This window comes from Phacochoerus africanus, chromosome 7 (genome assembly GCF_016906955.1).
Source record: "Phacochoerus africanus isolate WHEZ1 chromosome 7, ROS_Pafr_v1, whole genome shotgun sequence".
In the NCBI taxonomy this organism is placed as follows: domain Eukaryota; kingdom Metazoa; phylum Chordata; class Mammalia; order Artiodactyla; family Suidae; genus Phacochoerus; species Phacochoerus africanus.
This window is the reverse complement of record NC_062550.1, coordinates 45,734,898-45,762,034: the sequence shown is the minus strand read 5'-3', so window position 1 is coordinate 45,762,034 and position 27,137 is coordinate 45,734,898. Positions and strand designations below refer to the sequence as shown.

The window sequence follows — 27,137 nt, the reverse complement described above, 5'->3', positions numbered from 1 at the left end:
TTAGGGCTGCACCTGCAGCACATAAACATTCCCAGGCTAGGGGTAGAATTAACTACAGCTGCAGACCTACCCCAGCGCCACAGCAACACCATATCTGAGCCGCGTCTGTGACCTACACCATAGCTCACAGCAATGCCAGATTCTCAATCCACTGAATGAGGCCAGGGATGGAACTTGCATCCTCATGGCATCCTCATGGATACTAGTTGGGTTCATTAACCACTAAGACATGATGGGAACTCCTAAAATTTATTTATTTGCCACATCCACAGCATGTGGAAGTTCCTGGGCCAGGGCTCAAGTTCCTGACACAGCAGTGACACATGCCACAGCAGTGTCAATGCTAGGTCCTTAACTGCTAGGCCACCAGGGAACTCCAGCAATTTAAAACAATCTAGTAGCCATATGAGAAAAAGTAAAGAGAAACACATAAACTTAATTTTAATAATACATTTTAACACCAAATGTCTATAATGCTATCATTGCAACATGCAATCAGTAGAAGCAATTGAGATGTTGTGTCTGTTCTCACAGTGTTTGAAATTCAGTGTGTATTTTGCACTGACAGTACTTCTCAATCTGAACTAGCCATATTTCAAGTGTTCAAGAGCCAGGAGCTACTGTTGTGGCTTAGTGCTAACAAATCCAACTAGTATCCATGAGGACACAGGTTCAATCACTGGCCCCGCTCAGTGGGTTAGAATCTGGCAATGCCATGAGCTGTGGTGTAGGTCGGAGACGTGGCTCAGATCTGGCATTGCTGTGGTTGTGCCTTAAGCTGGCTGCAGCTCCAATTGACCCCTAACCTAGGAACTTCCGTTTGCTGTGAGTTGCAGCCTTAAAAAGCCAAAAAAAATTAAAAAGAGTTCAAGAGCCAGATTTGGCTAAGAGCAACTGTTCTAGACCTTCTTACTTACCAATGGTTTTAATTAGATATAATTTCTGCACAGAAATCTGAATTTTAATCACTAATATCTAATTTTAAAATAAGATTTACGGTTCACATGTTTAGGTTGTCTTTTAAAATGAAATATGGGGCTAAATGCTTGCTGTTGCAAATTGATTCTGCTTTGTTTCTCTTGGTGGCAATGCTCTTTTAAATAGATACATATTAAATGTTTGTATGCCCTTCTCTAGCATCTCATTTATTTGTTTACTAGGTCTCCTTGTCAGTGTAAGAATTTAATTCCTATTGTTTAGATATACTAGGAAACATTTCTTAAATATTCTTAAAACAATAAAACAACTTAAATTTCTTTAATTGGTGTAATCAAGCTTGTGAAAAGCCTGTGTTATTTATTTAAAGCTGGAAAATGTTTGTGCCTGGAAAATGTTTATAATGGCATCCTGCCAATTTTAAATGGCAGAGTTTAATGACACTATATATAAACTGGAAACACATCAAACTCTTTTAGGGTGAGTTCCATTTGTTTTCCTTTTTTCAGGACAAAAAAGAAGATACCGGCAGTACTAAGTAAACCATTCCATGATACAAATTGGAGCCACTCAAAAATAATGCAGTGATTAATGAATGGAACATGTGATGGCCACAGGTCTATTGGCTTTTTTTTTTTTTTTTTTTTTGTATTTTTAGGGCCACACCTGCAGCATATGGAAGTTCCCAGGCTGGGGGTAGAATCCCAGCGATGTGGGATCCGAGCTGCGTCTGCAACCTACACCACAACTCACAGCAATGCCGGATTCTTAACCCACTGAATGAGGCCAGGGATCGAACCCACATCTTCATAGATGCTAGATAGTATACTAGTCGTGTACTTATTTAACCTGCTAAGCCAGGATGGGAACTACCCTCCCCCCCTTTTTTTTAGCATCTTTGTTTTATTTTTGTTTTTATCTTCTACTCCCTCCTCTGTCAGGTATCCTATCTAGAACTTGCATTTTCTAAAAAGATTTCATATTGAAAACATCAACATTGTTAGCAAAATAAGCTATGATAAAATGATGGAATAATTCCATTACTGAGGGGTCAACATGAAAACCAACACTGCAGCAGGAATGTGCATATTAGATTAGATCATATTTTTCAGTCCATGTTGACTCTTTCAGTATAACTATAACTTTAAAGTCATTTGAGTTCTATTAAAAGTTAATCCCATGGGAATTGAAATCTTTATTTATGTATTTTATGTTTTGTCTTTTTAGGGTCACACCCATGGCATACGGAGGGTTCCCAGGCTAGGGGTCTAATCAAAGCTGTAGCCACCGGCCTACACCAGAGGCACAGCAACGCCAGATCCAAGCCGAGTCTGTGACCTACACCACAGCTCACGGCAACGCCGGATCCTTAACCCACTGAGCAAGGCCAGGGATCGAACCCTCAACCTCATGGTTCCTAGTCAGATTCATTTCCACTGTGCCATGATGGGAACTCGCGGAATTGAAATCTTTAAATTAAAATCTCAAGGATTTTAAAAAACTACAGTCTTTCTTTAATATATCCATTACCTGAAACCATATTTACTTATTTGATATGGCTAATTGTTACATATTTAGGGCAAAAGTGATCACATCATGCTTGTGTCCTCCAGAGTCCATCCATGTGGTGCTGAAGGTAGAGGCCTCCAGAAGGTGACTGAGTCTGGAGGGTCATGGGGAAGCACAAGGGGCTGGAAGGCCCAGGACATTCCTGGCAATAACTAGCTTCCTCCCAAACCTGCCCAAATGATACTTTGCTCACTAAAAAATATCAACAAGCAGAAAGACTGGCAACTCTAGAACTGGTTTCTAGAACATAGATCACTGAAGTAACCAACCTCTCCCCCCAAATGACAAACTAGTCCAAATACTGAATTTTATTTTATTTTTTATTTTTTTTTATTTTATTTATTTTTTTTTTTTGCCTATTCCCATGGCGTGCAGAAGTTCCTGGACCAGGGGTCGAATCCGAGCCACAGCAGTGACCTGAGCTGCTGCAGTGACAACACCAGAACCTTAAGCCACTGAACTACCAGGGAACTCCTCCAGATACTGAATTTTAAAATTTCACATTATCTTACCACCTTCTGCCTGTGCATGCACTTCCCTCCCAAGTCAAAGAAGAGCCTTTATTCCACAAACCTGCCATCAGTTACTTACCTTCAGCACTTAACCCTCAGTTTCTTTGGTATTCTGTGTGCCCAGGAGTCAGGTACTAGAACCATCTGCCATTGGCATGGCCCTGCCTTCAGGTCCCAAAGCCCCCCATGCAAAAAGGAGGGTTAGTACTCTGTTCTTTTTTTTTTTTTTTTTTTTGTCTTTTTAGGGTCACGCCTGCCGCATATGGAGGTTCTCAGGCTAGGGGTTAAATCAGAGCTGTAGCTGCCGGCCTACACCACAGCCACAGCAAGACAGGATCCTTAACCCACTGAACAGGGCCAGGTATCGAACTTACATCCTCATGGATACGAGTCGGGTTTGTTAACCACTGAGCCATGACGGGAACTTCAGTACTCTGTTCTGATGAGCAGTTGGAGCTTCTCCCTTATTGTGTTCCAGGGGAAATGGCCATCAGCTCCTCACACTATTTAATCTAATTTGCTGGCAACTAGTTTATTGAATTCTACTGTTTGTCCTAACTGTAACTACATAACAACTTCTATTATAAAAACCTCTCTAATTATAAGCATTCCCTGGGACATTATATGGCAGCTTTCTGCCATATAATGGATGTTTTCTGTCTATAGAAATATTAAGAAAAACATAATAAGAAAAGCCACAGTTGGGAGTTCCCTGGTGGCCTAATGTGTGAGGATCTGGTGTCGTCACTGCTCCAGCTTGGGTCACTGCTGTGGCATGGACTCGATCCCTGGTCCTGGAACTTCTGCATGCCATGGGTATGGCCCCCCCCAAAAAAAAGTTAAGAAAAGCCCCAGGGAAATCAATCTTTAGGTTAACAACTGTAGGTTCTCCTCTACTTTGATAAGGCTATGTGGACAGCTGTGAATAAATACTGAATGAGCTTCTCTGACTCTGAGATTCTCAATTCAGAGAATACAAATTATTCTCTCCATGACTGGGACTGGAGCTCATTGTGTGCAATTCTTGTTTCTGAATAGTAACTATATTAAAATATTTCAGCACCATAGAGTATAGTTTCTATCAACAAAAAAGAAAATTCCCGTTACCTTATAAACAGAACAAACTTGTTTTGAACAATTTGAGGTGTCTATGTGTTATGAAAGAGCAGAGTTCCAGAGTTCATGCTGAATTCTTGCAGCATGCTAACACTTTGGTTTCCTTCCCCAAACTGATGAGATTGATTCTAAAGGTATACCTAGGAGTTCCTGTTGTGGCTCAGTGGGAACGAACTTGACTAGTATCCATAAGGATGCAATTTCGATCTCTGGCCTCACTCATTGGGTTAAGGATCTACCGTGGCCGTGGCTGTGGTGTAGGCCTACAGCTGCTGCTCCAGCTCAACCCAGGAACTTCCCTATGCTACAGGTGCAGCCTTAGAAAGACAAAAAAAAAAAAAATTTTTTTAAGTAAAAGTATACCTTTGTTGTTACACTTGGTGGTGGGGGGGAGGGACACTGGTTTAATTGAGAAATACTTCTGTGGTACCCATCAACGTGGCACCCAATCAGACTCTTCTGAGGGATATTAAAGCATTTGAAAAGTGGACCTTTGCACGTGTCACACCTGGCTTCAGCGGCTCTCCTGAACTGTGAGCGATTTGGGTGAGGTCTGAGGGAGCTGCTGAGTTCTGGGTGGGAGCATGATGCAAATGATGAGTGGTTCCTGGAAAGCCTACACTTCCTACTTCATATTTCTTTGTTTTCAATCCTGTAGTGAAAATGCAGTTCCGTAGCACTTACCCCTAGGCTAAAAGTGACTGAGTCGTTAAGCTTGTACAGCTAATCAAGCAGAAAGATCCAGAGTGCACCGTATTCATTATATGAACATGAAGCAGCCTGCACCCTCTCTTCTTCCTCTTGCACAGCTGCATGTTCTTTCTTTCACATCCCTCCCCTCAGTCATCTAGTGATGCTTGTTTGGTTTTCTTGGTTGTTGCAGTGTCCTATGCCCAAAAGGTACGCAAGGGAAAAAGAAAAGCACAATTCAAAATGGTTGATTTTATTCCTTTCTGTTGTTTCCTTTAAAAGTAAATGTAAAGTCATAAAGATGTCATATAACCATTAATTTCATTGTCACCTTTCAGCCAAAAAGAAAGTCATTGATATTCTCTCCATATCATAAATGTAAAGTTTTTTGTGACCTGTACTTGTAACAGCCAAGTTTTTTTGGCCACATCCTTACTAGACTCTGCAGACTTTCTTTTTCTTTTCGGTGGATGCATGATTTATGTCTTGTCAGTGTGCCCAATTCACAAATCAGGTCTCCTTCAGGGGAACTGTTTCTTGAGCTGGGACTTTCATGTAGCCACAGTTGTCAGTGAATGTTCTTGAGAGATGGACTAGATTAGATTGTTGCTCTTAAAATAATTATTTAAAAGAAACTTCTAAAACCTCAATATCTGCATTTATATGATTTAAAATTTTATCTGAAAATATATACATTTACTTTCCAGGATGATGATGTTGATCAAGACAGTTGTTTTAACTAAACCTGCTTTTAGCGGATGTAAAATTGGTACTTTTTTTTTTTTTTTTTTGGTTGAAGGCGATAGACTTTTCTCATGTTAAGGACTTCTTTGCTGCTTTGATGCTGTTCATCTAGTCCATTTTTGTTCTAAACTGAGTCTCACCTCCCGATTCTTCATTGCACTTAAAAAATGTTCTAAACTGAGCCTCACCTCCCGATTCTTCATTGCACTTAAAAAATGTTCTAAACTGAGCCTCACCTCCCGATTCTTCATTGCACTTAAAAAATGTTCTAAACTGAGCCTCACCTCCCGATTCTTCATTGCACTTAAAATTTTGCCTTCCTAACTATTAAAAATCAGTGTATGGTCAGTTTGGATTATAAGAACTTAAATTAGAAATTTAGAGGAGGAAGGGATACCCAGTGTGGATGCTGCGTATTTCATCTTAAATACCTATTTTTGGCTTTTCAGCTAAAAGCCTCTATTCATAGGATCCTATTTTTTTTTTTAAAAAGTGTAGGATAGTCATTTATGATGAGTAGGTATTTATGGAATAAGCCATTATGATAGTAGAATCAGTTAAACATAAATTTTTTTCTCTTTTTATGCATTACTTGACATCAAAAGCAAAAAGAGGTAAGTTTGTCTAAACTGGGTGAACGTTATTTTCTTTATTAGATTTATTTCTGAAGAGCTTTGTTTCAGTTAAATTTCTACAAATCAAATACTTCTACATTTGGAAGCTTGTTATTGTAAGTCTTCTTTTCTTTGCCAACTGAATAAGCACCCTCTCTAAACTTAGATTATAAAAATATTTAATGTTTAAACATGTTGCTTTTCCTTTAACTAAGTTATACCTATGGCTTAATTGGCTTGTGGGGACGTAGTGCATTTTGAAACATTTGGTTTAGTTTTGGAGTTTCTGAGTTGTTTTCCCCTTGAAAATATTGATTACATATTATGGATTACTTGTTATCAGTATTTTTTTCTTAAAAAAAAAAAAAAAAAAGCCAAGGAGTTTCCTGCTGGCTCAGCAGGTTAAGGATCCAATGTTGTCACTGCAGTGCCTCAAGTTGCTGCTATGGTGCAGGTTCGATCCCTGACCTGGTAACTTCCACATGCTGTGGGAGTGGACAAAAAAAAAATTCAAGAAAAAACTGACATTGGTGCAAGTCTATAATTTTCAGAAGCATCACTTTACAGAAGAGGATGCCCTGAACTTCTCAGAATATTTTTCTAGTGTTGATTTTTTTGAAATGAAATTTTTTGAATTATTACTATATATATAATACTATATATATATTAAGAAAATCAAACACATTTCACTGAGTGGTGTCTTGTATATTTTTTTGTTGTTTGAGATGTATTTTCGCTTGATCTTTTTAGTGGGTTCTTATTTGTAGTTTAACTTATTTCTCCTTTGTTCTTTTTGATGATGAATTAATTCTCACATTTCAAAGGTATAGCTGGTCTTCATCTGATACATACTATTATTGGCATTGTTTAATGAAAACAGACCATCACACCATCCTGAGTTAACTCTGTGCCAGCTGATATTGGTCTTGGGAAGGTCATTTCTGAACCAAAAAAAATTATTTTCTAAAAGGTATTGAATTGGTGTAAGAATCTGGCAGCAAAATGTACTTTTACCTCTTGGTGCCACTGTATTTAATCACCCTCTCCTCCTATGTCTTCCATGTCTTTCCTACATTGGCTGTTGGTTACATGGTTTAATTGCAAGTTGTTCAGAAGCAGAAAGTTGATGATACTGAAGGGCATTTTTATGTTTCTCTTTTGCAAGGTGTGAAATAAATACAGATTCTGTTGCTTTGTTTTATCAGCTAGTCGTATAATATTCATTAGTACAGCAAATGGAAAGCTGGGTCAAAGTTTTTTTCTAATCTATAATCACTGAAAAGTCTGAAATTGCTCCCTCTCCTTCTTAGCAAGTCATGCTCTGACTCCACATTGTTGAAGACAACTTTAATGCTTGGCACCAATGTGTGATAAACTATACACAGTTGTCATTTAAATGAAGGCAGAGTCAGATGTTTTTTAAAGATTTGTCACCAGGTCATATTTTTTCATTGTCTATACTAAAATTTGTTTCTGTGTTTCAACAATTCTGTCTCCATTGCTTCCTGGAAATTGTTAATGAATAATGATTGTTTCTGAATATAAAGGGTATAAACAAATAATGGGATTTGCTATTTTAAACACTGATGTAAAGTTAAGACTGAAGTGTCTGGTGACATAAATTAGCACATTGCATCCCTGAGTAGCTGGAAATTAATGTTATTGTCTTATCTGTGGGTACTTTTACAGAAACGCACATGTTAACAAGATATGTGGTATGTTTGGCAAAAAGAGTTGAGATAGCCAACTCTATGTGTTTGATTATAAGATGCTAAAGGTTGTTCACAACTGTTAATTTTAGTGCCAATGTACGATTAAGTTCATCATTAGATTTTTGAAAATATTTCAACTTTTCTTAACTAATGTTTATATTCATAAAAATACTTCTATCTCATGCTCTCATTCTTTTTCTTTATATAATGTTCCTATCTTAAATTTTTCGTTTCCTAAATTCTCTGCTTTAGATGTCTGTTTTTTTCACTTAATGCGTATAGGTGTTCATAGGACTTAAGTGTTCAAATGGTTACTATGAGGAGAATATATTTTAATGCCTCTTTCCATTAACTTTTCTGTTAATTCACTAACACCCTATTAATCATTTTGTAGATTTAGTGAGGAATCATTTAATATTGATGCTCTTTGGCACATTTTAAATAATGGCAATTATAATTATCTTTAAGATTTATACATCGAAGTTTTCAAATTATTGAACAATTACAGTCAATCACCTGATATCACTAAATTAGCTTTAAAATCTTTATCAGAGAGCATTTCCTGTCTCTCATGCCTTGTGTTAAAAGGATGTTGTCGTGATGATGGAATTCTGCATTGTACTCTCCCTTCCTCAAGTGGATCCATCACACAATGACATTAATAATGTCACTAATAATGGTGGTTTAGGGAAGGCAAAATCAGTATGTTGGCAGGTATTCTGCCTCACATGCAAATTCCCCAGGCAAACTGCTGTGGGGAAACAAAAAATTATAAGCAGAGTCCTCTCTGCTCTTAACCACATAGTGTGACTGAGGAGTTCAGATACAGTGCAAGGAAAGTGGTGGTCAAGAACTGTATACAAGAAATGCTAGGAGTTCCCGTCGTGGCTCAGTGGTTAACGAATCTGACTAGGAACGATGAGGCTGCAGGTTCGATCCCTGGCCTTGCTCAGTGGGTTAACGATCCGGCGTTGCCGTGAGCTGTGGTCTAGGTCACAGACGTGGCTCAGATCCCGCGTTGCTGTGGCTCTGGCGTAGGCTGGTGACTGCAGCTCCAATTCGACCCCTAGCCTGGGAACCTCCATAGGCTGCGGGAGCAGCCCAAGAAATGGCAAAAAGACAAAACAAAACAAACAAACAAAAGAAATGCTAAAGAAGATAAGTGCTCAGTTTAGGGGAAGCAGACACTTCCTTCTTGGATGGTCAGGAATAGACTGAAACTTGTTAGTTCTGAATAGTCCAAGAGAAGAGAACTTTTTTTTTTTCTTTTTACAGCCCCACCTGTGGCATATGGAAGCTACCAGGTTAGGGCTGGAATCAGAGCTGAAGCCACCAGCCTTCACCACAGCCACAGCAACACCAGATCCAGGCCACATCTGTGACCTATCCCGCAGCTTGCGGCAACGCCAGATCCTTAACCTACTGAGCAAGGCCAGGAATCGAACCAGCATCCTCACAGATACTACCTCAGGTTCTTAACCCACTGAGCTGCAACGGGAACTCCAAGATGAACATTTTAGATGGATGTAATAACAGGAGCAAAGACTTGTAGAAAAGATTTCATAATATGGTCTATTCTGCCCCCCCCCCACTTGCGGCATACGGAGGTTCCCAGGTCGATTAGGGGTCTAATCGAAGCTGTAGCTGCTGGCCACAGCCACAGCCACAAGCCGCGCCAGATCCAAGCTGTGTCTGAGACCTACACCACAGCTCGCGGCAACACCAGGTCCTCAAGCCACTGAGCAAGACCAGGGATTGAACCTGCGTCCTCATGGATACTAGTCAGGTTCTCTATCTGCTGAGCCACGATGGGAACTCCTCCTAGTCTAGCCTTTTTAGTTTCATTGTTGTTAATGCCAGTGACTCCGTTTCTTGAAGCTGAAAACCCCAAGGTCATCTTCACTCCTCCCTTTGGCCCCTCATGTCTTATCAATGACCGATACCTGTCTATGAACCCTGGAGTCTGTGCTTTCACAATATCCTCTCACCTGATCTGCAAAATTGATATTTAGTGTCCTCACTTAACAGAAAAGCTGAGGCTCAGAACTGTGAGGTCACTTCAGTGCCCTTCAGCTACTGGTCGGTGGAGCGGGGATTTAAATATTAAGGTCTCTCTGATGGACCTAAATCTCATGAGTTGAGGAGCACAGCAGAGGGAAAATAGAGAATAAAGAAAAAGGCAAAGAGGCCATTAAAACATTGCTGCTGAAAGCTGTTGTGTAGGTCATAGCTGCCGCTGGGATTTGATCCATGGCCTGCGAACTATCATATGCTATAGGTGCAATCAAAACAGAAGAAAAAAAAAAAGTTGCTGCAGAGGCACTGTTGGCAAACGTAAGGAAATTGTGATGTGCGCATTATCCATTCCCATGGATTTTTGTGTAAAATCCTCTCTTAAGACCTGAGATATCAGTAATTAATTATGGGGAGCACCTTTGTGCTGTTCTTCACAAATATTCAGAATTCTTGAGTTGGGAGACTCTAAAAAAAATTATTCAATCATTCTGTCTCTATTTAACTGCACAGTGAATAAAAATTTATATTTCTACTAACAGAATTACTTAAATTTCACATTCTGTCATCAGTTTGGTTTTCACTAATACTGATTTGACCACTTTTACTTCACTCTTTTTTGCCAAAAAGAAAGTCTGCTGAAATTCAAGTACAGATCTTCATTTAGAGTTTGTGCTTCTAGCGTTCTGTATATATTGTTTTCCTTTGAGTTTTCTTGAATTAAAACATATTTATTTCTATTGGACTGCTTAGAGTTTAGAAGCATCAAGGTCATTTTCTGACTTGAGAGAGAAATAAAGGGAGAAGTTAACATGATAGGTGACAGAATAGGATCTAAAAGATGCATCAGGGAGGAAGAGGTGAAACAGAGATTAACATAAAGTTTAAAAGTATATAAAATATGGCATTGGAATTCCCGACACCATAAGTACAGGATAGAGGAAGCATGGCTTGATAGCACCGTCTTTCTTTTTTCTTTTTTTTTTTTTTTGCTATTTCTTTGGGCTGCTCCCTCGGCATATGGGGGTTCCTAGGCTAGGGGTCGAATCGGAGCTGTAGCCGCCAGCCTACGCCAGAGCCACAGCAATGAAGAACCTGAGTCACGTCTTCGACACAGCTCACAGCAACGCCAGATCCTTAACCCACTGAGCAAGGTCAGGGACCGAACCCTCAACCTCATGGTTCCTAGTCGGATTCGTTAACCACTGCGCCACGACGGGAACTCCGATAGCACCGTCTTTCAACCAAGCAAGTTGATATGAAATAGCGGTGTGTTGTGGCCGCACCCCCCCCAAAAAAAAATGCCGTGCTGGTTTCTGTTCTTTGAATAGCATCGGGATGCCTCAGATGAGGCGAGACTCTGCCACCCTCCTCCACTATCACATCTTATCTCGCGTGATTTCCTTTTTGAGCACCTCAATTTTATTTATTTATTTATTTATTTATTTATTTATTGGTCTTTTTAGGGCTGCACCCACGGCATATGGAGGTTCCCAGGCTAGGGGTCGAATCGGAGCTACAGCTGCTGGTCTACACCAGAGCCACAGCAGCTCAGGATCCGAGCCGCGTCTGTGACCTACGCCACAGCTCAGGCAATGCCGGATCCTTAACCCACTGAGCGAGGCCAGGGATCAAACCCGCAGCCTCACAGTTCCTAGTCGGATTCGTTAACCACTATGCCACGACGGGAACTCCCTGAGCATCTCAGTTTTAGAAGGTCGTGCACAGACTGGAGCATGGGCTGAGAGCAAAGGGGAGGATGTGGGAGGGTGAAATTGCGTCCTATGAGGAAGAACCCAGATTATTTGGCCTGAGGAAAACTCGGGACAGAAATCGTTTTCATGGGAAAGTGTGTAGCAGCTGATGGAGTTTATGGTCACGAGGGAAGGAGACGTGGTGTGGAAAATAAGGTCTCATGAAACAATGGGGGTGCATTCCTTCTCAAGTCAGGAAAGCCAGGGGTGGGGGTGCAGGTCATTCTGTAAAAGACTGTTCACCACAAAGAGCTGATGCTCTGCCTCCTTCCTAACATCCAAGCCCCAAGGAAGCCACCTCTGCAGCTGCACACTGTCCTCACCAATTCCTACCACTGCTGTGGGAGCCTCGTGTGGAACCAAAAATCCTTCCTCATGAGACTCTTCCTCACATCCCAGACGGCCACCAGTGGCCTTGAGGATCTCCAAGGCCTCAACTTGTAGAAAATTGGTTAACTTTCTGAATTGCATTGGAAGTTTAAAAAGAGTAGAAACCTGAGGGAAAACCATATTATGAGACTTTCTTGGAGTTCCCTTGTGATGCAGTGGGTTAAAGATCGGGTGCTGTCACTGTATCAGCTCAGGTTGCTGCTGTGGAGCAAGTTGGATCCCTGGACCAGGAATTTCCACAGGCCCAGGTGCAGCCAAAAAAAAAAAAAAGACTTTCTCTTCTTGCCAGTGAAACATTAATTTCAGCCACCTCTTTATAAAAACTGGTTATTATCCCCGTTCCTGCACCCTTCATCTTGCTTTGTGTTTTTGAAATAACTAGTTGCCTTCAGATTTGTCCACTGTCCGACAAAGTTATTATATTTCTTTGACAATGTAACTGATATTTTTCTAGAGGTAGCTGGCAGCAGTTAGAGAGACAGCCAGAGTAGTGAGTACAAAATAGGCCTTAGCATTGGAAAAGTCTAAATTTAAATCCTTGCTCTGCCACTTCCTAGCTGTGTGACCTTGGGCAAGTTAACATGTACAGTGATCATGTATCAATTAATCAGTGAACGTGTGCAAAACACCTAACAGAGCTGCTAAGCTCTGTATTTGTTTCTGAGGGGAGAAATCATGAAAAACGTTAAAGAAAAAAATAGTCTCAGGATATACAAAATTTTGATATAGTCCCAGAGATCAAAAATACTTATTTTCAGGAGTTCCTGTCGTGGCTCAGTGGTTAAAACGAATCTGACTAGGAACCATGAGGTTGCAGGTTCGGTCCCTGGCCTTGCTCAGTGGGTTAAGGATCTGGCATTGCCGTGAGCTGTGGTGTAGTTTCCAGATGTGGCTTGGATCCCGCGTTGCTGTGGCTCTGGCGTAGGCTGGTGACTGCAGCTCCGATTCGACCCCTAGTCTGGGAACCTCCATATGCTGTGGGAGCAGCCCAAGAAATGGGAAAAAAAAAAAAATTCTTATTTTCCTCATGATAGGAATAGTGAAAGTAACAACTCCAGAGTGTTGCTCAGACTTAAAACTGATATAAAGTTCCTAGGAGAAATTACATTGATTTACCAAATAATGTCCTTCCTTCTTTCCCTTCTTTTCTACCTTCTTTCTACTGGAGGACTTTGTTTAGGGAAGAGTATCAAATAAGTTCCTGTGTACATCAAGACAGATGTATAGATGTTTTAAATATATATGATAGCCCTTATTCATCTCTGCCCTCGAGGCACTAATAATCCCTTGAATATGCTATGACATTTCTTAGGCCTGTGACCGTATAATGTAAATGTACCGTGCTCTCTAATTCAGTTCTGAGCACTTCAATCAAACCCTTAAATTTCATAACATATTTTATACTGTTAGAAGCCATAAAACAGCTTATAGTTGCTAAGAAATTCCTTTGCCTGCCAATATGTTCTCTAGATGTCACAAACCTCTAGAAAGCATTCCCTGGCCACTTAGATTAGTGAATTGTGTCTACTCTGAGACCCTTACATGTCCCTCTCGTGGGAAGCCATGCAGTGATGTCTCTTAAAGTTTAATTCAGCCCTTGGATTATTGGATTCACAGTCCAGCTCTAGTTTTTAGCACGTTGCTAAACCTAGATCCCCCTTTCCTCATCCATAAATTGGGATTCATAAAACAAGATTAAAGGAGAGCATGCATATTAAGTGCCTGTACAGTGCCTGGCACATGGTAGGTAATTGTGCCACTACCATCACCACTGTCGTCATCACATCATCATCATCATCGTCATGACACTGTAATCTTAATTGTTTGTTGAATATGTTTGTCTTTCTCAGTTGGCCAGAGACCATATCTTCTTTGTTTTCCTTTTCTCCTCACCACCTAACACAGTTTCAGACACATAATGGGAGATTGCTGAATGGTTGAAACAAATTCTGGCGGCCCCTGAAGACAGCAGTGACTTCTGGGGTTCTGAAGTGCCTCCTCCTGAAAAAAACATAATTCTCATCTTTTATGCCCTCAAAAGCAATGAGATGAGGCCTAATGCTTTTAAGAATGGGTCTACCAGGGTAGACCCTACTCAGAGCAGGTGAGATCATGTAAAGCCTTACAGCATCTCTGAATTGGAAGGGATTTTCTCAGTCTCCCAACTCGTGCCTTTCATTTTACAAAGTTCATGCTAAATTCACACTGCTGCTCAACTGGGTTAGCCAAGTACAGTTGAGGGCTGTCAACCCCAGAAGAGGGATTTAGAAGATAACTGAGGAGGAGCAGTAAGCTGTTTTTCAAATTTCTTCTTTTTATCTATCACCATCCTATCTATGGAATTTGTTTTTATTCTTTAAAAATAACACCTAGCTAAGTACTTATAAATAATAAATGCAAAATAATAATAATATTTAGCCAGAGGTGATGTAACTTCTAAAGAGGGGAAAACAAACTGATATTCACTACAAATGTAAAGAATATCCACACATATTAAACAGTTCCTCAAGGGAGTGCATTGTGGTGACTGCATTAGAAAAAATACATATATAATATAAGAGATGGAAAATAATTTAAGCCATTTAAATACTCAATTACTTTAATTCAGGGGATGCCATTCACTGAGGCCAAAACTTTGCTATAGAAGAACTTTATACCTTCCTGGCAATAGGAAAGACAGGCCAGATTCCCAAGTGTTCATGCTCATTTGTATTCATTGCATTTACCCAATACAACACAAGAGGGCAGCACATACCTGGCTAACAAACATGTCCGGCAGCCACAGCAAAATAGTTGTCTAGATTAGTCTAGGGATTCCTAAATTATCACTGAGCTAGGAATGCTGTTGAAAAAGATTAAAAGATCATAAAGCAATTCATCCTTTAAGACTCCTGAGTTTCTACAAAAGGGAATTGTTGAGTTAATCAAGCTGCAAAATGGAAAAACAAAGACCTAAAGAAAAAAATTAAAAGAATGCCCCAAAGCTAAGAAAATGGAAATATTTGTTACATTTGAAAGACTTATGAGTATGATAATTTGAACACCAGCTACTCAACAAATCAGATCTCGTTCCTATTAAAATGAAATAATTAATAAGCTACTCTGCAACAAAGACCATTTTATAAAAGGGCCTTTCTCTTCCGTGATGATGTTCTCTTGAATGAACTTATCTAGCTTATATTCTGCTTTGCATCACAGATAGCTTTAGTGTGATTTCAGTGTCATACAAAAGCATCAACAGTTTTCATGAATTTTGGTTCTGGAGTTATACAAGCAGGTTTTGTTATAACTAATAGAGACTGTGTTGGCTTTAGTATAAGTAATTAAACTTTAAATGCAAATTTCAGTAGAGGCTCATTAATTCAAACTCTTAAATCCGGAATTTGTGATAATTTGGCTTAAATATTGTCTACATAACTTAGAGAAAGTTTTGCTAAGCAAATACATATCAAAGCAGCTAGCAAGAAGAAATGCTGCAATTATTTAAGAATAAGTGAAGTTTTTAAGTCTAACTTTTTTTTGCAAAATCTTTTGGCAGAAATATAATGTATGCATTTCTAATCAGTTTCTCCACTGATTCTAGTATGTCAGCCTGATAACAGTAAACTGACTGCTCTTTGATTAAGAACAGCCAACACGTGGTCTTTCTTGGAGTAGATAAATAACATAACTGACCAGCTAAATCGTGGGCTTTTACTAGCTAGTGCTTTGTCAGAATAGTGTAAGTTGTATTAGGTGACCTTAAAATGACAAAAATAAAAGTGGACTTCTTATTCAGGTTAGCTTTCTCCATCAGTCCAAGTGACTGACAGTTTACTATATAGAAGAATAAACATTCAAAGATTTCTAACGATTCTTGCTTTTGATAAATAAAATTTACTTTCAGAAAACTATAAAGATGATTTCCTTTTCTGATATCCTTCTATTAATCATGGAAAAGTTTGTATTGCATGCTTTCCTCAGTGTACCTGTGGGATTGACAATATGCCTATGTGTCTGACAATTAAGTCAGCTATCTGAAAGTATTCCATTTTGGAATGAATAATGAATCTGAGTGCTGAGCAAGTAACTACTATCATGTTCAAGTTCAGAACTTAAAAATCTTTCATTATGTTTATAGATCCTTTATTTTTTAGATGTAGCCAAATATCAAATATGAACAGCCATGTATGTCCTAATCTCCTTGAGATAACTCACTACTAACTTTGTGTCACTAATTTTTAAACACTGTACTTAATTAAGAGAAAAGTTGTCTTTTCTATTGGCATCACTAAGGAAAAAAAAAAGCTTAATCCAGATGTTTCTATGTGAATGCACATTCCTCACTAAATCTCTCAGGCAAGTGTTTAAGTTACTGTTACTAACACACTGCTCTGTCATCTCTTTGTATACATGTCTAATTTATCAGTTTCTTATAGATTGTCAGCAGCCTGCTGCCTCCGTACCGCCACAGTGCTCACAACTAGCCGGGAGGCAAGACTGTCCGACTGTCAGGTAAATTCAGATGTCCTTACTCTTCCCACCCAGCTGCATGCCAGGTCCACAGATCTGAGCTCTCCTTTCCCACACCATGACTGCCAATATATAATTATACTTGCCACATTTTATTTCCAATATGGGCTACACACAAACACGCATCGAATACCTGAAGTCTGCCTGTGCCCAGTGGAAATATAAGAGAGCTAGAGTTTATTTTACTGGCCACTAGCAGGTAGACTAAAGGCTGCCTTCAGCTTCCTCGTGTGACTAAATACTTGAATTCATCCAGTGTTTCATTCCTGTCCAAAATATAAAATCTGGACGTTCCCGTTATGGCTCAGTGGGTTAAGAACCTGACTAGTATCCATAAGGATGCCGGTTCCATCCCTGGCCTTGCTCTGTGGGTTAAGGATCCTGTGTTGCCTCAGGCTGTAGTATAGGTTGCAGATGTGGTTTGGATCCAGCATGGCTCTGGCATAGGCTGTCAGCTGGAGCTCCGATTTGATCCCTAGCCTGGGAATTTTGATACGCCGCAGGTGTGGTCCTAAAAAAAAAAAAGAAAAAAAAATGTATATATAAAACCTGGAATTGTCTGCCTTTTGTTCTCAGAATATACTTTTCAGGCAAACAACTAGGAAGGATTCAAAGCGCATCTAATGTCTGTTCCAAGACAACTTTATGAAAGTGTTTCTGTTTTCTGTCCACTCAGTAGCCTCATTGAACTGAAATGTAAAGGTGAAGAAAACCTGGTAATTGGCTTGCCAAAGAGAATATTTGCAGTGATATTGCCCTTTATATAAGATTAACTGAAGAATTTTAAAGGCAGGTTTACATACACCCCGAATGTGCTAAACTGGAGAGTTTACTAGACAAAGCTTTGCACATCCATCATGAATTTACCTTCATCCTAGCCCAGCTTCCATACAGCATCAGAGCACACCATCAGGACCTAGTTTTTTTGTTGTTGTTGTTGTTCTTTTTTCTTTCTTTCTTTTTTGGCCACATTGTGGCATATGGAGCTCCCCCAGGGATCCAGATCCAAGTCTCAGTTGCGACCTGTGTGGCTGGTACGGCAATGCCAGATCTTCAACTCACTGTGCCGGGGGGGGGATCAAACTTTTGTCCTAGCGCTGCAGAGACACCACCTATTCCATTGTGCCAGGACCTAATCATTTTCTTGTAATCCTTTATCTCCAGTTATTTGGCCTCTGATGGTGCCAAGGTTTTTATAGTCTGGTTGTAGCTTTTATAGCCTGTGTGGTGCCCTCTCCTTATTTTAATATAAACTGTCGCTCTCCCACCAGAACAAGGCTTCTGTAGGGTAGAAGTAGGCCCAGATGTATTTCCATTTATGTCTGAGAGTAGATGTCAGTGGCAGGCCACATGTGGTCACGGGTTAGAGCCAGAGAGCTGGGGGGACACAGGTGCTCCCCAGAAACGCAAGAGCAGCCAAAGTCCCAGTGTGACTTGGTCTCTGAGATGGTTTTTAAGCCAATTATTTAAGTGGGATGCCAAGTCAGCTGAAGAAATTAGTGGTTAAATAGGCCCCAAGCCAATGTCTCTTGATTGCTGCCTCAGCCTGATGTTCCCACCACTTCCAGAAACAAGGTTCTTACTTCAGCAAAGTTCTCCACTAACATACAAATGCCATTTTATAACAGCAGCCAACTGTAATTTCAACTATTAAGTAACTGAATATAATTATAAATGTGCAAACCCATCTCAGTGGGATTCTATGTGCAGAGTGCAGAAGAGCGTGGGCCTTTAACTTATAGTCCGTTCTCCACAAAGCACCCTACCCCACCTGGGCCAGGGACAGTGCCAGGCACACAGCATAAGTTCAGTGCGTGAGTGAGCTCTGAAGTTAGATTGCTTGGGTTTAAAATCCATGTCTAACATGTCTTAGCTGCATAATCTCAGAAAGTCATGTTTGCTGGCTAAGATTTTGTTTCTTTTTTTTTTTCTTTTCCTCTTTAGGGCTGCATCCTTGTCATATAGAAGTTCCCAGGCTAGGCATCGAATCAGAGCAGCAGCTGCCAGCCTACACCACAGCCACAGCAACGCCAGATCTGAGCCACATTTGTGACCTACACCACTGCTCAGGGCAACGCTGGATCCTTAACCCACTGAGTGAGGCCGAGGATTGAACCCACATCCTCATGAATACCAGTTGGGTCTGTTACTGCTGAGCCACAATGGGAACTCCAAGATTTTGTTTCTCTACTTATAAAAAAGTCAAGGGGGGAGATCCCCCTGTGGAGTAGCGGGATTGGCAGCATCTTGGGAGTGTTGGGATGCAGACTGGATCCCCAGCCAGGCACAGTGGGTTTAGGATCCAGCGTTACCCCACAACTGTAGCTTAGGTTGAGACTGCAGCTTGGGTCTGATCTCTGGCCCAGGAACTCCATATGCCTCGGGGTGGCCAAAAAAAAGAAGAAGAAGGAAGGCGATGGGTTCTGGGAGGGTTTTGTGAGGCGCAGGCCTGGCCCAGAGTATGCTTTGACTATCTGTTACTACTACTACTAACTGTGCTTAGCACCTAACCATTTCTCAAGACAGGGGTCTACAGTCTCTTTCATTCTCTTTCATAACCTCTCTAATGTTCTTGGGCAAAGAGTAGAGAAGGCCATAGTTTTAAGTGTTTCAATTAGATAAGAAATGGAAAGGGAACTTCTAGGTAAGCAGTTATTACACCCATTTTAAAATGAGGAGGGAGTTTCTGTTGTGGCTCAGTGGGTTAAAAAACACGACATAGTGTCTATGAGGCTGCGAGTTCCATCCCTGGCCTCACTCAGTAGGTCAAGGATCTGGCATTGCCACAAGCTGTGGTGTAGGTCACAGACATGGCTCAGATCTGGCGTGGCTGTGGCTGTGGCGTAGGCTGGCAGCTGTAGCTCCAATTCGACTCTTAGCCTGGGAACTTCATATGACATGGATCTGACCCTAAAAAAGAAAAAATAAATAAATAAAAAGTAAATTTTAAAAAGTAAAATTCAAATAAAAAGAGGAAACCAAGGTTTGGGGACGTAAAATGACTTGTCCAGGGTTACCCATCCTGAAAGCCACTGATCCCAGTGACTCTGCACCCCTTCTCCTGGGCACCCCACACACCACTGGGCTCTGAGGAGACCCATCCCACCCCCATTAGTGATACTGTGACGAACTAAGTCAGAGCATATTTAAATCACTCCCATTGACTCTTTAGCCCTGAGTTGAAAAGGAAAGTTAATTTGATGAAAAAGAAAACCTGCTTAGAATGTCGAGTGATTTCAGATCAGATGTTCTCTGTCTCTGTTTCGCACTTTAAAAAATTGTTTTATACTTCCTGCAGCTTAAACGTATATTGAAAATAAATTTTTAGGTGTATCATTTTGAGGAAAAGAGCATTCCTCACATTTGGAAATGGTGAACTTTTCCATATATGCTTTTGCAGACTGATTCCATTGTAGAGCCCGGTTATTAAGGCTGTTTAGAGATATGATATGAAAGGAGTGCCCAATGTGTTACAGCCTTGTATTTTATATTTAATATGGACAGATGTTTGATATTTAGCACCTTTCTAGTTCTATCAAGTAGTGGCTTACTTGGGGGGAAAAAAAAGAAACTTTCTGAAGATATATCCATTTTTATGTCTTAGTAATAATTTCCTAACATTTCTGTTTACAGCATGGTCTATCTATGTAACATAGGCTTTTAAATGATAAAGGTTGAATAACAAGGGGGCTCCTTAAAAAAAAAAAAAAGTGGGCTACTAAAGATATTTAGCAGTCGGACCTGAAATGGAATTCATCCTGTACCTTAAATGATTTGACCTAAACTTAAACTTATCAAATACAGTATTTGTGTTCAGGAAGTGATTCCTTAATCCATATGCCAAAAATATGTTTCTGTCACATAATATACACAGTACAGTTGCATTTTATGCAAACTGAAAATAGCAATACTACAATATGGAATATTTAAAATCTCTCTATTTAAGAAATCAGAAATAATGAAGAAAATTTTAAATTATCATGATCAACATAATGTGTGGGTCCAGGTGAGCTGTAACCTGTGTTTAAGCCATCACTACACAGTCCAGCTGGTCAAACAGAAATGCTTGGCTTCCTTTATCAAGAAGAGTATTGAGGTCACGTTGTGGCTCAGTGGGTTATGAACCTGACATGGTGTCCATGAGAATTTGGATTTGATCCCTGGCCTCTCTCGGTGGGTTAAGGATCTGGTGTTGCTGAAAGCTGCAGTGTAGTTTACAGATGCAGCTAGGAACTGGTGTTGCCATGGCTGTGGCATCAGCTAGCAGCTGCAGCTCCGATTTGACCCCTAGTCCCAGAACTTCAATATGCTGTAGGTCGGGCTTAAAAGGAAAAAAAAAAGTATTGAACTCCACAGGGTCTTCAAACACTGATACCTCTTGTACAATGGGACCACCCTGTGCTACTTGCCAAGATTTATATTTAGTCTCCTAAAAAGAAACCCATTTTATATCATGCAGATTTAACAGAAAGAAACTGTTAGCCCATGGGGAAGTCTGTCTGCTGCTCTATTTCTTGAGCCATGTGACTCTGGCTGGAAGAAGAAGAATCCTGCAATATTTTCTTAGTCCTTGCGTTGAACCTCCAGCTCTCCCATGTTCACCTACCACATTTTAAAAATTGGTAGGAAGGGTTCCCTGGTGGTTCAGTGGGTTCAGGATCCAGCATGGTCACTACTGTGACTCTGATTACTACTGTGGAGCGGGATCGATCCCTGGCCCTGGAACTTCTGCATATTGTGGCCATGCCCCCCCCAAAAGACAGGAAAAATCATTTTTATCATTGGTTGTCCTAACTAATACAGAAGAGCATATATCTTTTTAAACTAAATTTATGGCACTTCAAAGAATTTCGGAACCAGAGCAGTATTTTCTACAATTATGATTTCATTTAAAATTCAAGACATATAGGACCTACTGTATAGCAGGCATATACAGAGAACTCTATTCAATATTATGTAATAACCTATATGGGAAAAGAATCTGAAAAAGAATGAATATAAGTACATGTATGACTGAATCACTTTGTTGTACACCCGAAACTAACACACTGTAAAGCAGCTATACTCCAATAAAATAAAATAAATAAAATAAAATTCAAGAGATATATGTGAAGGATAATTTCAGTAACAAAGATAAAAAGTGTTTAATGCTCATTTTAATGACTTGAACTGTAGTAGTAGCTTTTTTAAAACTATGATTGAATTCATAATAATAATAAACCTTGAATAGTTTTCTCAAATAACTCTCCTGTCAGAAATGAATTCTATGGAACTTAGTATAATGGAAAAAAGCAGTTTTAGAAAAATGCCAGACTTCTTCAATTTAAAAAAAAATCTGGAGTTCCTGCAGTGGTGCAGCAGAAATGAATCCAGCAATGAAGCATGAGGTTGCGGGTTCGATCCTTGGTCTCACTCAGTGGGTTAAGGATCCGGTGTTGCTTTGAGCTGTGGTGTAGTCTGAGGTGTGGCTCGGATCTGCCCTTGCTGTGGCTGTGGCATAGGCCGGCAGCAACAGCTCCAATTAGACCCCTAGTGTGGGAACCTCCATATGCCGCAGGTAGGGCACTAAAAAGACAAAACAAACAACAAACAAACATCCCCTTAGTGTGATTTTCCCAAAGACGTTTTATAGTATTACCTTAGGAAATTCAATGATTTTTCTTCCTTGTTCTTCAAAATATGCATCTAGAGATTGATGAGCCTGAACATTTCTGTGTTCATTTAAACTGGGGGCTCTCGGAAGTAGTCATTTTGGAAGCAGGTGTTTGTTATATGCATACTCTTTTGTCATATTTACACTACCAAGCTAAAGCAGATGGGGGAACCCTTAGAGCAAATTAGACTTCCACAGCAAATTCATTCTCCTATTGAATCCAGATTTACTGGAGAACTATAGAATCCTTTAAAGTCTGGGGCCAGCATATCTTTGTCCCCAGGAGCTTTTTAGAAATGCAGATTCTCAGGTCCTGCCAGACCTACTGAATCAGAATCACTTCCAGGTGACCGGTATGTACATTCAAGTTTGAAAAGAACTGATCAAAAGAAATCAGACACCCTAGGCGGATGAGACTGCAAAAACTGAAAAGAATGACTCCAAGCGCCGGAGTTCACATAATCACTTCCGTAACACGTTTCATTTGTGTGTGTGTGTGCTTTTTGTTTGTTTTTGGAAAAGCCGTAGTTATCTTGTCATGCATTAGATTTAAGCCATCTTCAGTGCAGATTTCTGGGCCTGTCCATCCCTTGCAACAGAGCTTAGCCCCTTGTAAGTGTGTTTCTTGCTGACACGCTTGTTTCTCCTTTTCAGTCCTGACGTAGCTCTCCCCGAGGAGCAGCCACATTCCAGCTCGCAGTGCGCCCCTCTCCACTGTCTCTCCAAGCCTCCTTACCCCTAGTCTTCACCTCCCGCGGACGAACACCTGGGGTGAACGTTTTGTAGCCACACACAGGATACTGCCCAAGATCCAGCGGTGTTTTCTTCTCCGTGGTTAGATGTTTGATGGGATTAATGGCCATCATTTTGGAAGATGAGAGGATGTTGAGAAGAATAATAACACAAAGCACAGACTCCGGTGTGATAAAACATTTTATGGTTTCTCTAAGTCACAGATAAACGTCTGCAATCAAATGGCTACAAGTTCAGTTAAATCAAAACACATCACAGCAGGAAATATGTATCTCAGATGGCTGGCTTTACCTCGATAGCATAAGAGAGACCTAAGGCAATGTAAAATACGTGTATTATCATCTTTCCTCATACTTCAAATTCAGCTATAGAACTTGATTCTAATTTTTTGGTCATTGGTATTTATTTTATACTTTATCTTCCACATGATTTATGTCTATAAAAATTATTTCTGAGAGGTGAACTTCATTTATTTTTAAATATTCATAATTTGCTCAGTTAAGTATGAGTTTTAATTTAGTTTAAAATCTGGAATTGGCCAGACTGTGGTCATTTTTCTTGCACAAAATGATAAATGAGGTGCATTGGAATGTTAACAATAACTGTATTTTGCTGCTACACTGATATTGTTTATGCACTTATTTTCTAATCAGTAGCTCATTTAACTGCTGTTTTGTGTTTTTTTTTAACTAATATTCTTCACTGGACATTGTTAAGTAAATCTAAAAAAGAGACTGTGTTATGATTCATTGACTTATTCAACTTTTGATGGCATCTTTGATTTTTTAAATTGCAGTCAAGTGGACGCACTGGTGCTGCTCCTTTGTGTCTGTATGTGTGTATGTGATGACTTAAAGAAGGCTAAATAACATGGAGGGGGAGATGGTTTTATTTACTGACCAGAATTTTTTTTTACTTCTCCCAAATTCAGGGTCCTACTATGAGTCTTTCCTGCTACAAGTTATCATATGGGAAAATACATACATATACAGGTGTAAGTTAGCCTTGGTTAATTAATTTACCCAGAAAGTGTTCAAAGTTTGATTAAAATTGTATGTTTTGTTGTTAGGTTTTTTTTTTTCATAATGAATCTTCCTTGCCAAAAAACAATAGGTAATAACCTTAGCTCATGGTCTACTTTTGACAAACACTCAGGTGCCTACAATCATATTATATTGAGATAATACATGTTCCTAGTTAATTTATAGATTCTGCTGGGTAACTTTTATGACTTAATTTAAGGCGGTGGATTTTCATAGCAAAATTTATTTTGCACATAATCTGACAAACAAGGAAAACAGCTAATTGAGCTGAAAGGTCTATCCCTCTTGGGCTCCTTAACTATTGCGTGCTGCCCACACACCTTCTCCTAGTCCTGATTCCTTGTCTAGTCAGGTAGCCTTAACTTGTTTAAAACCATAGCGGTGTGATCTTTTCATGTAATGATTTCTGTAACTCCTCTTTAAAACAAAAACAATCCTCTCTGCTAACACAAAGGATAGTTAACAATGCAGGGCTCTAACAATGGCGATCTAGTGGGAGCCACTCAGCTTATGAGTGGAAGTGAGTGGAACACTAGTGGGGTGGGGCATCAAAGACGGCAGCCCATTGGTGAGTCATAAAGCACATAGCGGGCGGGAGCTCTGGTCAGTCACACACCTGTTAAGTAGCAGTCACTGTTAACCAAAGCAACCAAGAGATTCTGAGTTCTTTATATGAATGCTGTTTTCCACAGTGTCATTTCTTATGCAACTTGGAGTAGTTGGAAATCTTCACCAAAATAGGGATTCAGGTTAAAGTACAGAAAAAGAAACAAATCATAAAGGCCTGATCCCTGGCACCCTAACCTTTTGCTGCTTCCCTCCTGAATTGCCTTGCTGTTGCTAAACATTTTCTTCATTTTATTGGTGTGGTAATGCCTGGTTACCAGTCTTACTGAGACAGTGTGGCTTTTACTAGAGTTCAGTTAAAGAAAGCTGCCCACCCCCACCCCCGCTCTTTCTTTTTTTTTTCTTTTTCAAGCATCATGTGTTTGGACCTGAGAAGTAGCTTAGCTGCTAAGTTGACTTTTAATTTAAAAAACAAAAACAAAAACAAAAAAAAACTGTGCCTGAGGGAAAATATGCCTTTTTTGAAAGTACCTCAGAAGATTTTCCTATATTGCCTCATCAGTGTCATTGGTGGTACAGGTGGTTCAGCAGTAAGTTTTGTCTGTGTGTAACTACTGGGCATTTGTGCTCCCTTCCTCTGTATTTGTGACCAGCTAAAAAGCCGGATCATAAACAAAACATTTATTTCTTCCAATAAAAAGTTTATCATTGTCTATCATATATTACTTTTATTTCAGCTCATCATATTAATAGAGTGGGAAATGTTTGTTTTGAAATAGTAATTCTATAAAAAATGTTAATTTTAGCAAAACTTTGCCAAAAAGATATAGAAACTTGGAAATAAATGTCTAATTTTCAGCACAAAATTAGATAATAGTCCCTAACCAGTAAGAGAAAATTTGATGTTTTTATATTGTGGCGTCATTTATTATAAAATGAGCCATATCTGTATTTACGTATAGGCACTTAAAATGAACAAATATGTGTAGCATTGATGAAATCAGTATCTGTAAGGAAACATCAGAATTCAAAAGGAAATTGTAAAATTGAAGAACTAGTGGATATAAAAAAAAGAATGAATCTCCGTAAGAATAGTTAAAGACAGACTTAAGAAAAACCAACTATAGAAATATAATTAAAATGCTGGCTAATTGTTGCAAACACAGTAGACAAAGATTAAAGGTAACTAGCAAGAGTGACTAGCAAAGTAACCGGGTAGTTTTTTAAAAGCAAGCACAATTACCATACTGAAAAGAATAGAATAGAAGTGCTCTCCTACCAAGGATTTTTCTTAGTTAAAAAATTAAAAAGGAGCAATAAGTTGCCTTTGGTCTGGATACACAGGGACATATAGCACCCTCAGATTAATCTTTCCACAGCTCTTGATTCATTAGATCCCTTCTTACCCAATTCTGTTTCAAAGAAAAACTTGGAGGACACTGAGAAAACAGAACATTATTAAATAATTAAAACCTATTTATAAAGATTGTACTTTAGCTTAAGGAAGCAGAGGGCCAATAGTGATCTTCAAGAAAAGAAAATTTTAACAAAGCTGTAGACTTACTAAGACCAGTATAAGAAAAATAGCCTTTAATGCGAAGGATTTATGTGAACTCTAGGAAAAAGATTTTTGATGGGGAAATGAATAAAGAACAGTGGAAATTGATCATCATAGGAAGATTTGTTTTTTTAAGAATTATATATTATTGATTGCCTAGTAAGGATTAAGTTATGTGGCAAGATACCCTAATGATAATGCATTATAATTCTTGGATTCTATAAAATCCTATGATTCCTTTATTTTAAACATAAAAACCCATTAAAGTTATGCTGGCTAGTCATTTATCCCTTAAAAATAGGATAGCAATCTTAATTTTTCCAAGATGTTTGGTAAGAAACATAAGAAGATTGTTGGTATTACTTTTCCTTCCAGCTCTGTTTCTTAATATCTTTAAAGTTGTCCAGAATGTAGTAATTTTACTATCAAAACCTAGTTCGTCAGAGTCCAAAAAAACAAACATCCTCAGGAATACTTCAGAAATAGAAGGTATGTAACCCCTCAGGAGGGCAAATGCCTCTCAAATTTTATCTTTTCTTAAAAGGATCTTCAGTCTACAATATTTGCTTTTTCAATGCTTTGGAAAATATTCCTGTACAGATAGTTTTTCTGTTTCAAACAAGCGTGAAATGCCAGTCAAATAAATCAACTTTGAATGTGGGCATTTCCTGATAGTCTGTATTAAATGAAATCCTTACAATTCTCAAGTAGAAATTTAAAAATATGAAAAGGAAGAAATTAAATATATTTTCTAATGAGGTAAGAATGGCAAATTTAATGTCTAATTTGTTATAATCAATCAGCCAGGAGACATAATGTGTGTCTCAGAAGGACACATCATGGGAAACTGATGGATTTCCAGCAAGAAACTGTGCTAGTTCAACCCATGGCATGTCACAAATGCATTAATATCATACATGTAAAGCAGGACTAGATTCAAAAGGAATTCTTAGGATAAAGTTCAAAATTTTAAAAAATTGCCCTTCATGTTTTTTGTTTGT

The 27,137-nt window shown here is 39.3% G+C and overlaps 1 protein-coding gene across 3 annotated transcripts in view; it reads left to right on the top strand.

Annotated features, from left to right (window-relative positions):
• BICD1 (BICD cargo adaptor 1) overlaps positions 1–23,391 on the top strand; it is a 239,672-nt gene extending 216,281 nt beyond the window's left edge. For 2 of the 3 annotated variants that reach the window (XM_047787261.1, XM_047787258.1), the window contains 2 exons: positions 16,469–16,544; positions 22,870–23,391. In XM_047787261.1, the coding sequence (XP_047643217.1) occupies positions 16,469–16,544; positions 22,870–22,957 (164 nt within the window). In that variant the 3' untranslated portion in view covers positions 22,958–23,391. The remainder of the gene's footprint in view (positions 1–16,468; positions 16,545–22,869) is intronic. The other variant, XM_047787259.1, reaches the window with a different exon arrangement.
• Positions 23,392–27,137: the final 3,746 nt, after the last annotated feature.